Source organism: Apaloderma vittatum, unplaced genomic scaffold, assembly GCF_000703405.1.
Source record: "Apaloderma vittatum isolate BGI_N311 unplaced genomic scaffold, ASM70340v1 scaffold13699, whole genome shotgun sequence".
NCBI lineage: Eukaryota > Metazoa > Chordata > Aves > Trogoniformes > Trogonidae > Apaloderma > Apaloderma vittatum.
The window spans coordinates 1-12,483 of NW_009734719.1; the positions used below are offsets into that span (position 1 = coordinate 1).

Here is a 12,483-nt window from a genome sequence, read left to right on the forward strand (position 1 = left end):
GGCCGGTAACGTCTCACCGAACAAGCGGGAACAGGGCGGGAACGGGCCGGACCGGGCAGAGGCAAAGGGACCGAGGCGGGGCCGGGCGGCACAGTCCCAGGGCGGGGGGACGCTGACACGCAGGGGAAAAAACCGAGGCTGGGGTTTGGTTACGGCTGTTTCTGTAATACCGCAAACAAAATAGCCCAGCTTCGTTCTGTAGCAAACGCCAGAAGAGGGAATAATTAATTTAATATACTTTAATAGTGTTTCCCCCCCTCCCCCGAGTCTGACTAAAGCAGGAAAGTTAGTTTTCACACACAAAAGCCCTCGGAAAAGGTCAGATGTTACATATGGCACAAACGACAAACTATTACGTGTCTCGGAACAGCAAGAAACCCATCAAGAAGGCACTGTTTACAATACTTCAGTATCTGCTAAATTTTCTGTGATTTGAGGATACCCTTGAAATAACAATAACTAAAACTTAACAGAGGTACAGAATCTTTGTTATATGTTACTTAAACAATGGTGAAGTAATAACCTTTAAGAAACTCTATGGAACATTGAATCCAAAGTCTGCTTCATAAACACCAGTCTACCAAAACCAAAAAAAAATAAATTGCCAAAGGCACGGAGGACATAAACAAAACAAGGAATAAACTACCATCACTACATCTTACTGGACGTTTCAAATAATTTATGAGATTTAATTAGGGGAGAGGAGAACAACCAGGCTATAAGCCGATTAAGTTGTGTCAACTATTTAAAAGGAATCGACATGTGAAATGCAAGACACGTTGTCTACTGGTGAAACTGATACTTGCTGCATTTCACATGGTATATTTATTTTTTCTTACCTTAGATCATCTGTACCTAACTAGGCAAATGGCAAATTAAAGGCTTAGAGTGCATTTGGAAAAAAAAAAAAAAAACAAAAAACACCACAACACAAAACCAACACAACCACATGGCAACAAATTCTGAAAATAGTTCCTGTACAAGAAAAAAAACCCCAAACAAACAAGATTTGTAAATCAAATGTGAAAACAAGTGCTGTTTTAAACTTTAAAAAACAGTAGGAGACCATCCCTCAAACATCTGCAAACTATACAATCAATTTTTCTAACTATGTGCAGAGCTCAGTCTTAAGTACATAAAATTCAAGATCAGCTACACATCATGGTTAAACAGGACAACAGTGATGTGGCTAAAGAAAAGGCTTCATACATGATTGTGACCAGCTGCCCTGTAAAAGTTAGGCAAGAAATTTCTTTGTTCTGCTCACATGAGGGAACATCACACAAAGCCCATCAAAAAAGGAATTACTAGGTTTTCAATGTACTTTTCAGAATTTAAGTTATCTAATCATACAGCCAAGCAGAAGTCTGCCATTTTATTTTTCAAAAAGCTCCATCATATATCCTTTACCTTCCTGGGTCATCACTAAAACCACTTTCACAACAAAATTAAACTCTAAAAAAAACAGTTGAAAAAGGAAGATGAGGATAGGCATTTTGTCTTGCTCTGTTCAAGTCTTTCACTTATCTTGAGCTGAGCCTGAATTTCAGATACAGTGGATCTGTTTAGTCTGGCATTGTCCAACACTGCACTGCCAGCTGGGTCACATCCACAGCTGCCACCGTGCAGCCCGTGTGAAAAGACGTGCAGACTGTGTTATTAACTGACCTTCAACAGAAGTGATTAAAATAAGCCAACATGAAAGGGCAGAAGGGTATTTCTATTTAAAATGGAGATAAAAGCTTGTATTTAACCAGTCAAGAGTTTCAAGCACCACAAATTTAGCAGGGTATTATTTTAGGGGATTGAAGTTATTGCCCAAATTCTCACTCATTTCTTCTTGTATTACTCTCATGCACAGAGTATATTTAAAAGCTTGCAATGGATCTTAAAAGAGGTAAAGCTTTGACATCTGAATGTAACGAGTGGCCAAATTCCAGACTGAGAATATTAAATTAATGCCACAATATTCTGCTTGCTTTATGCCATTCTATATGTGGCTAACATCTTCAGTTTACATTTAGAGACTTAACTCAGGGATTGGGTTTTTTTGAGGGACTTCCACTAATTTTGCCTCAGCAGCTGTAGTTTTGATAGAAGTTCAATCACATTTGGTCTTGCCCACATATACAACATCACGCTGGTTAAGGTACCACATTCCAGAAAATTATTCAAGACCAAACTGTGCTAATATGAACCTGTAAGGAATAAGCTTAAGTTGACTGCTTAAGCAATAAACTTTCACGTAGCTGAGGCCCAGAGAACAGGAAAGGTAAAACAAAGGGTAGGTGTGTGAAGACATGAGCCACAGGAATATATGAGCCAGACTGACAAACAGCAGCAGCATTTTATACTACATATTGGCAAGGCTGATGCAGAACAGAAAGGCAGATCACCTGGAGAGTGAGGGAGGCTGCCCAAGGCAGAGGGATAACCAGGCTGCGGCAAAGCGCCAGACGTGACATTTGAACCGTTCCACTGCCCAGGATGGATTTGATTTCCGAGAGGATCCTCTGAAAACAAACTTGGCTGCCCTTCACGTTGTGCCCTTCATCTGGGTTACTGAGAGCACTTTGACAATACTACAGCTCCTTTTTTACTTAGTACACTTGTCTGGTATAAGGAATTCAACCAGATAACACTGGCACTAGATTTTTTTGCTGGACTTCTACAAGTTCTATACATGCACATATTTCTTCAAATATAAACATTAGAAACGCTGGTTTTAAATCAAAACTGAAGCTTCACAATAATTTGTATGGCTACAGCATAATGAATACATGCATCTGTATGTTAGGTAGCATATACTGCAGTAAGGAGGAATTTAATGAAGACTTAGGGTTTTACTCTCATTTGGTTTGATATATATGGTGTTAGCTGTCCCGCAATTTCTGAAGGCTTTCCCCTTGTAAACACACATCTTTTCATGTGCAAATGAACTCATGATGGTGCCCAAATTCTGTTCTACATCATCTGCCTTTTGGGAGGTTCAACTCAAGCTGCATACTAAGCACACCTTTGCATCTTGACATTTTGTTTCAAAAATAAGGAGAGTCCTGGCATCAGCAGTCTGTCTGCTTACTGTGCCGTGGCCATACACAAACAGAAATTCAAAGCTGTAGATTTATCAAGACTTACAAACAAACTATAAATCCTTGACATCTGCAATTCATGAGAGAGAGTGAACCAAGACAGTACCTTCCTGGGTGCTGTACTGTTAAAAATGTGCTCTGTACAGTAGGTGCAGGAATGTTTTGATGAAGAATCTGACGTTTTAAAACTATAAAAATAAACCAGCTGGCTTACAAGCCACTGTAGTAATTCAGGATAAAAACCTCGTACTTCCAAGGACAATTAAAGGACATTATATTGCAGAATTCCCAAAGCCTTCAGCTTTTTACTTGCCAACTTCTAACACTCATAATCTTTGTGCAATAATGCATTTGTTTGACCTTAACCAAAAGTTTACTTCCAAACACCCAATGCCATTTACAAAAACTGTTGGCTACTTCAAAAGTTCCTTTGTTACAAAAACAGTAAGTTCAAACGTAACAAAAAGTATGCTCATTGACCATTCTACTGTAAGAGGAATCGCATCCTACCTACGAGGTCTGACCTCTGACTATTGAATTTCATCTGTTCTGCGGTGAGGATTCATCAGCGTATGACGTAATATAAAACACAAGGCTGATGTTGTATGTCAGCAAGACAGAGGCACACACCAGGAGCGAGAGTGTACTGGCACTTACACTAATTATTTCTTCAACTGAGTATGATTCTGAACCATGGACGCAGAGGCAAAGTTCTGTAAATTGTTGCTACAGGGATCTTTTAGATAATATTGCATCGTTTAAAGTCCAGCTTAAAGTATGGTCCCCAGTAACAGTTCAATCGTTCCAGTTCAGAAAGGCCCTTGTTCACGCTTCCTATTTGAACAAGAAATTAAGGATAAGCTGTAGCAGAACGACGACTAAAATCAAGACATAGTGCTTGAACTGCAAGAAATGGTAGTCCACAGGTGGTGAGTTAGAAGTGACTCTATTTCGTAGAGCCATGATGTCCCTGTAAGACAGAAAATAAAGCCCTGTAAATTACAACCCAAACAACTTGGCCTTTTCTAGGATGTTAGAGCTCCCCACAGAAGACAGTTTTTGAAGAAAATTGTGAAACATCAATAGGCAATCACCATTTGGGAAGAAGCAGAAAGATACATACCAGTCTCCAAGGAAAAAACAGAAAATTAGTATTGTCTAAACAATTTTAAAGCATTATTTAACACTACCTCTTAATGTCTTCTTGAGTTTCCTTTATAGATTCAATGGCACTCTGCAGTTCACCAAGGTCTGCCCCTTTCTTCCTTATTCTTGTATTATGCTTCAGGAGTTGTGCTAGAAGGATCCAAAAGCCAGATGTAATTCACAGAAGTGACTGCTAAGTCAAAAAAGGAACAAAGTACTAACGACAAACTAAACTAGTTGCAAAAATGAGGAGAAAGTTTTCTAACTAAGCTTCTATGGAAAACTAAAACTTCATTTCAGAGTCACCTATAGCACAGAAGGGCAGCAAGTTAAGCATTTGAATTATCTTAAACCACTCACTGTATCATTTAAATTCTGGAAGCATTATCAACAACACAAAACTGCCTCCTGGGAACATACTGATCTACAAGTTAAAGAAAGGAGTTTATGAACATGATTTTTTTTTCCCCCCTGATACTACATATGGGCAGCACTTCAGCCTGCCTACACTACATACTGATGTTTAAAAGGACAGGTGACTTTGCAATTAAAACCATGAGCTATTCTGCACCTACTTTTTTTTTTTCCAGAATGTGCTTCGTGTTGGATAGAACTGTGATCTAAAGTATACAGTATTTCATAAAACAAACATCAAGATAAGAAGCATATGTGTGACTACAGAGCTCTGTTTCACTGTCATATAAGATTATTATTTCTGTATGCAAATATGTCTTTTCCTACCTTCGCTCCCAGAGGAATCCTGATTATCAGGCTCTGGGGATGAGAAACCACATTCTCCTTTCTTCTGACTGGCTGGCTTTCGTTTGATTTTTGGAACACTAACCTACAATTGAGAAACTGATGAATTATTTCCAGAGAAGCAGAATTGTAGCAAAGCAGCACATTCTAACAGTAACAGTCAAAACCACAATATTTATTAGAAGTTCAAGTGAAAGTTTTTGATATATAAGCAGTCTGAAGTCTGTACATCTTCCTGTTTAAGGGAAAAAATACATTATATTCCTAACAAACCAAGTCATCTGTATCACTTAGGATGCAACATAGAAATGCAAGACTATGGACTGGGTAAACTACATTTTTGAAGGAAAATAATAGTATTTCCCATTGTTCCCAAGGTTTTGATGATCTTTATACACATAATACATTATATACAAGTCTCTGGAAGCTGCTACACATGCTGACAAAACTGGAACATACCATTGGCGTCCGATGTCGAACTTTTGTTTGGATGGTGCCATCTTTTTCAAATTGGATCATATCATTCAAAGGGTCCCATGGTCTGGTACTAGACAATGTGAATATAATTGATTAATACCACAGCAATTTAAATAAGAAATGTTTTCCTGCTCTGAAACTACTCTGTATGAACAGGTTAGGGCTCTCTCTATATAGAGTCAGACATAGAATAAAGGATCTTCCACCTATAGCCTAGTCCTACCCTGAAGGGCCAAGAGAGTAGAAAAATAAATTTCACATCTTGGTCAAACCAGTAAGAGTATAAGCTACTGTATTAACCAATAAAATTATAAATTTATCTGGCTAGTATATGTACTTGTCAAATATAGAGAGATTTTCTGCTTAATATACAGTTACTATTTTAGAACTACAGGGAAATTAAGATTTTTTTTTAATTAGTATTATTTTCAACTGATTATTTTTTCTTTTAAAAGATGCCTGCAAAAGAGAGGTTAAGAACCAGTTACCTCAGACTTGCTTTCATCCCAAAGTGGCTAACAGTAATCAAGACTGGTTTCAAAAGGCCACTATGCATAGTTTTCTTGTTCTGAGTTTTTAAAAGTGATTTTCCAAGTATAGGTTGATATATCATTAAAAAAAAAAAAAAAAAGAAGACATATAGCTTACTGGAGAACAACAACCAAACAAAGGCAAAGACTGACATCCCCGCTGATTACAGCCCGTTTTCAGGATAGAAACCTCAGCTGCGTGATCGTTCTGATGCACAGCTTTAGCAAGAGCAGATTAAGCACGGATTTTCTTTCATCTCCTCCTCTACGCCTTTTACAATGTTTGTGGCTGTTTCAGATGTTGTGAACATAGACCTGCATTTACATCTTAGCTTAACCTGACTTGAATTCAATGTCATTTAAGGTAACTGGATAAGAACTAGGCACTGCTCTCCCAAAGGTCTTTTGTTTCTGTAATCCAGATGCCTAAATCCATAATCCAGATACATTAACAAATGCCACAGCTCACTGAACACATTTTTCACAGTAAGCATAAAAGACTGCTCTCTGCATGGATCAGGTAGTGAGCCAGCATTGTATGGGGAAAAGAAGAGAGAAGTTTCTTCCAGGGAGTACTGACAGCACAGACTGCTTTCTAGCACATAATAAAATTTCCATGGCACATCCTTGAACCTCAAGGCCTCAAGGAGACAAGAATGAACACAATTTAACAAGATACACTATCCTCTGCAGTTTTAAGACCTAACCGATTTAAAATGCAGTATTTTCCCCCATAGTTTTACCCAGAGTTCAATAGTATGGGCCGTCAGTTCAGCTGGACTAGCCACAACTCCTCCAACAGGAAGAGGCATCATAAACACTAGAAGGTTCAAACCAAGAGAGGGTGTTTTACAGAGCACTCAGTCCACGTTGGAGGATTCCTTGCTGCAGGATGTTGCGGGTGGTAAAAGTCTGCTTAGACTTAAGAAGAAACCAAGGAAATACGTGGTGAAGAAATCCACTGAGAGTTGCTAAATACACAGGATCCCTGATTCATTCCAGGAAATCTCTGAATTACAAATTTGCTGGAGACATGAAGAGCACTCAGGATTCTCTTCCCTATAGATACACTTAAGCCACTGCCCCAGTATTGCTGTTCTCGTAGAGAAAGGTGAAGGGTTCCCAGGTTAAGTCATGGGAATATACTTCCAGCATCAAAGGCTTCAGAATTATTTAACTCAGAGTGTATTATCTTTGGATATTTTACTTCTACAATCCTTGCAATATGGAATTGTGCTGGGTATTGTCGAAGAATCAGGAGAGTGTGGGTGTTCTGTGAAAAACCACCACTAGCAAAGGGCTCAGCTCCAAGCTGACTCTTGCAGGAGTTGGTGAGAACAAAGCAAGCATCCTAGCAGTTGGAGAGGCAGCTGCGTCTTCATCATTGGGTGTCCGTGAGGACTGTGGCTTCCTCGCCATGAGAGAGAGAATCAGTGCGCTGCAGCTGCCGGTCCGGATTTGAGGTTGGACTAGATGATCTTTTGAGGTCCCTTCCAACCCTCAACATTCTGTGATATTCTGATCCAGATCATCACACAAGGAGCTTCACATGCTCACGTGTGCAGGGCACATTTGACAGCTCAGCTGAGCTACCTGGTCCCAGCATTAACCACTTCACGCTGTAAATCAGCATTACTCTCAGGAGTTATTTTAACATACAACATATGTATGATGCCCATATGTAACCTTTGCCAGACTAGGAAAATCTGTATAGCTGTTCTGGTCAGTCTGGGGAGGGTGGAGGAAAAGGAGAACAATGCAACCCTGAAGCACCACACCCAAAGAAACTCTAGAACATAACATGAATTTCTTGAGGCCTATAACCATAAAGATAGAAAAAACACATTGCAATGGTTACATGAAACATGGTTTCCTGCATTAGCAATCACTGCCTTTTCAACATAACATATTAACATCCTCTCTTTGGAGAAAGGCCTACCAAGTTCAGCTACAAAATAATGCATTTTTAATTAAAACACATGAATAGGAACGTCAAATAGCATTGCACATTTCATGAGTTTGAACTCAACTATTTATCTGAGTTCTTTTGCTCCTGAAACCACAGGAAGCAGCTCAGCAACATGACCAAGAATTTAACAAACAGTTTTTGTTACAAGCACTCTAGGACTCACTCAGCGTATTTGTAGTGCCACTCTCCTGTGACTGCATCCTGATCAAACAGCTTGCACGTCCACCCCTCACCCTTGAGTTTCCTCTCTTTGGCACTCCTTCTCTGAGCTTCCTCCAGAACGTATTTCTCTTGAGTAGCTTCTGTTTGGTCTTTATTATTTATTGCTCTTGTCACTTGCTGCCAAAGCCTGACAAATGAGCAACATAGTTACAATCTGGTTGACAGAAGTAATTGCACATATTCTCATAATTACAGGCTAAGTAAAGGGATCAGCCTCCAAGAGAATACTACCATGTTGTAATAGATGTTTCTTCTACTGTTCCATCAAGAATTGTAAGGTTTGTAAATAATGACCTTGTAATTAGCAGTGTTGCTTTCTTGTTTTACAGGTCAGTATCAGCAAACAGTGGAAGGAAGGAAATCATATTTTGTTCCTAATTTGTTCAATGTTCAGACCATAAATTTTGTTCATAATTTGGAATGATGAGCTTTATTTTGTAAAAACAATTATATATGGCTCTAAAGTGCACTTACTTCTCTGACTCAAAGTCATCTTGCTCTTCAAACTTCACTGTGTATCTAGGCAATCTACGCTGCTTGATATCAGATGTTGGGTTCCAGAATGTTTCTGAAACATCTGTCTTCTTCTCACTAATAGTAACTTCACTGTCCTGTAACATATATAATTCAGTTACATTAATTGTATAATCTCAGAGTCCCAAAATAACACAAAAGGGAGGAGAACAAGCAATTTTGTAGGGAGAATTTCTTTTCTTCTAGATGCATGCAGTTAAGAATAATTAGATATGCTAACTTTAAAATTGAATTTCTGCATTCTGTGCTAGTTGTAACCTAGAACAGAGATGCAATGGAACCATTTCCCTGGCCAAAAACCAGTGGTGCCAGTGTCATCTCACGAGAACTGAAACAAGTTTAAACATTTCGTGCTGGTGCCGTAATTCTTCATAGTACTAACACATATACTAAAAACATTTCAGAAGCTGAAATGTATTTTCTTCATGAACTACTAACATGTACACAACTTTAACAGCTGCAAACAATACTATGTTGATTCTATTGTTTTATGAGAACTAACTATAGAGATACTTTCTACAAAAGTGGTACTTAAGCCTTTTTTAAAATGTTAATATTTTTTGTAACTACGTGCTATTTTCACACCTGCCTCAACTATCAGCCAGGATTTATAAAATATCATCACTCATTACTTACCCAGTGACCCTCCAAAATAGCCAGAACTTCTTTGCCAAGTTTAATTTTCCCTGATATTTGGTTAACACTGTCGTTGTTACCCAAAAATGGCTGCAAAACAATAATTAATGCTTCCATGTTTATTTTAACAGAGAATTATTTTTGCAATTATATTTATTCTTAATAAAAAAGTGAATTCATGAAATGTGATGTAAACAGCCCTGATGGTTTTTAATATTATATTTTCTGCCTATTTAATCCCCAGAACAAGTCTAAAACCACAGTAAGTTGTTCTCTCATGCTGTATTTTCTTAAATAATGTGCTGAACAAAAGCATTGCTTATGAAATGTGGAAAGAAAATGAAAAATTATGCAGAAAACAGTGACACAAAAATATCTTGGAGGCCATAGTGATTTCCTGCACTAACTTTGCCACTTTTGCCAAGGGTCATTTGTTACTAGAGATTAACTCTTGCAGAAGCAACAATAAAACTTTCTTCTTTTTGAGAGTGTGCACATGTATCCTGTGGACTAATGAGGCATGATATCAATTAACACAGCCTCCTAACTTTTATGTTTTCTTATAATTTCAGCCGAATACAGTTTCGCTCTCCATGTGCACACTTACCTATTGGTTCAGCTTTACATTAGTTTCTGCCTCAAAGATGGCAAGTGTATAGTTCAGAAGTGCAAGCCACCTGTAAGTAGTTTAGAAACCTTCGGCACATACAGCCAGCAAAAACAGTCCATATAAACTGCTGCTTAGCACTGGGTATTAGGCTGATAGAAATGTTAACCAAAGCCTTTGCATCATCTTTATTTGAGAGGTCATGAGCAATTTAAATTTACTCAGGATGAAGAGGGAAACCCGAGTCTGAGTTCTCCTCCAAGGGTTCTCCAGGAGTTTAAAAAGACCCTGAACAATTTCTAGAGAATTAAAAATCATTAACAACAATACATAAAATACCTGAACCACTGATCAGATCACTAAACATTTCCCCTGTTCTCACACTCCCTTGGACACACAGTGTTGCCTTTTCCTCTCACTAGAGCTGTTCTTAAGATTCATACAACTAGCAATATGTTTGCATCTCTCATCACCAGAGAAGACGACAGCGCTGCAAGTTGCAGGCAAAATCTTTGGATCCAAAAGAATACAATATGAGAAGAGATGACAAAATAATATCTTTTTTTTAAAAATAAACCCCACTATTTGCTATACACACATAGCTGGATTGGATATGTAGCACTTAAAATGAAAATTCCTCAGTTTCCAAAAAGAAATTCAATATTAAATCAAATCTTATCTAAGAAGTGACCTAATAATATAATTTTTAATTATTGTTATGGTCATTCTCCTTCTTATGCCCACTCACAGCATTTACTAACCTTGAGTTTGAATTCAATTGTTGCACTGTAGCCAGTTTTCTCACATGTGATATTGACTGTTCCTCCAAGCTCTAAGGTCATTGTCCCATAAAGTATTCCTGCAAGAGAGATAAAAAGAACCCAAATCAACAGCCAAATAACTAAGACAAATCCACCAAGTTCTCTGGGCACAATTTATAGAGTAAACATGTCTGTGCCAGAGGACAAATTATTTTTTCAGATGACCTTTTCTAATTATAAGCATGATTCTTCTGCCAAACAAGATAACCTAAACAGAAATTTAAAGTATCTAAGTAAATTACAGATAAGTAGGAAAAAAACCCATTTATTAAGATATATCTTCAGCTGCTGGCTCTAGCAAGGGTGGTATTTAGTCTTACTGGAGATGATTAGAGGAGGGAAGCTTTTGAGATTAAGAGAGGAAAATAACTCTACGACAGAGCAAAGAAAAGCTTTGCTTGAACAGAAGCAATATTTACAGTCAGAACAGAGATGGAAACAATCACGGACAATCTAAATAAGAGTAATCACCTCCCTAAAGACTTTTTGAAGTACAAGGTTGACAACACTGAGCACTTGCTTTCCCATGATTACTCTTATATGCTTTATAATTGTTATGCATTCTTTCTCACCAAGCCATAAAAAAAATTAATCCAATAGAATATTAAAAACTTTCATGAACAATGGAAAGAGGAGAGTCTATGAAAGTAATGCTAAATTATCAAATTCTCCAAACTGATTTTCATGCATCTCAAATGAAGAAAAAAATCATAGTTGCTGACTATAAGGTTTCTGAAAGAGAATTCTGGCAGACAATATATGGGTAGATAAACCTGAATAAGTAACAGTTTAAAAATCGGTGATTCTGCAATGTATTTTGTACTACTACTGACCTTTCAGAAAGCTTTACAAAATACTGACTAGTTTCCTATAGTAAAACTAAAGACAAATGGCCATAATTTACACTTAAATTACAGAGTGAGGTCTAGATACTATGTTGCCTTTTACGTTCACAAGAGAAAAATATTGAAAAAGCTCAAAACTGTTCATGGGATAAAAAAAAAAAAGGCAACTCAGTAAATTACTGCCATGTAATGACACATAGCTATATATATGTTCTTGCAACTTAGGCAAGAAAAAAATCTTTTTCTGTGCCAAAAAACAGATCAATGATTAAGCAACAGATGTATTTTTCTCCTGATAATATAGATGGGAGCCTAGAACCACCAATGTTGCCAACGTTCAGGGTACTTCTCAGATAACAAGCTTGAATCCAACACATATACTATTTAGAATAATGAACAATTTAGAATATTAAACTTCTCTTCTGTAACTTTGTCACCTAGAGAGTGAAAAAGTCCCACTACCTTTACAATGAGCATATGGCATTGTCATGACGTAATCTTCTCCTCTGTTTAGGAATGTTAGTCGTCCTTCTCCATCTAGTATGGCAGATAATGAATTCCCTGAAATTCAAAGACAGAAAAATCACATTTTTCACACTGCACGACAACAGTCAAAATTTCCTAATAACTGAGCAATAAAATTTAGAAAATCGGTATATTTAGCACTGCAATCTATTCTGTCTAGTGAAGTCATTATAATACACAGCATCTCCAATTAAAAATTAAAATACTACAAAAAAAGGAATCAAAATTCCAAAGACCAGTAGACACAACTTTGTAAGGAAAGGATAAAACAGTGATCAAACCACTGATTCTTCTAAGAACCTTCTTCCCTCCACAGCTCG

General features: G+C 37.5%; 1 protein-coding gene across 1 annotated transcript in view; it reads right to left on the bottom strand.

Moving 5' to 3' along the window:
• Nucleotides 1–3,646: 3,646 nt before the first annotated feature.
• OSBPL8 (oxysterol binding protein-like 8) overlaps nucleotides 3,647–12,483 on the bottom strand; it is a 36,675-nt gene continuing 27,838 nt past the window's right edge. The window contains exons 13-21 of the mRNA XM_009876380.1: nucleotides 12,101–12,199; nucleotides 10,734–10,831; nucleotides 9,366–9,455; nucleotides 8,670–8,806; nucleotides 8,137–8,322; nucleotides 5,457–5,544; nucleotides 4,980–5,082; nucleotides 4,283–4,388; nucleotides 3,647–4,062 (exon numbers count right to left, since the gene is read on the bottom strand). Coding sequence (XP_009874682.1) covers nucleotides 3,927–4,062; nucleotides 4,283–4,388; nucleotides 4,980–5,082; nucleotides 5,457–5,544; nucleotides 8,137–8,322; nucleotides 8,670–8,806; nucleotides 9,366–9,455; nucleotides 10,734–10,831; nucleotides 12,101–12,199 — 1,043 coding nt within the window. The 3' untranslated portion in view covers nucleotides 3,647–3,926. The remainder of the gene's footprint in view (nucleotides 4,063–4,282; nucleotides 4,389–4,979; nucleotides 5,083–5,456; nucleotides 5,545–8,136; nucleotides 8,323–8,669; nucleotides 8,807–9,365; nucleotides 9,456–10,733; nucleotides 10,832–12,100; nucleotides 12,200–12,483) is intronic.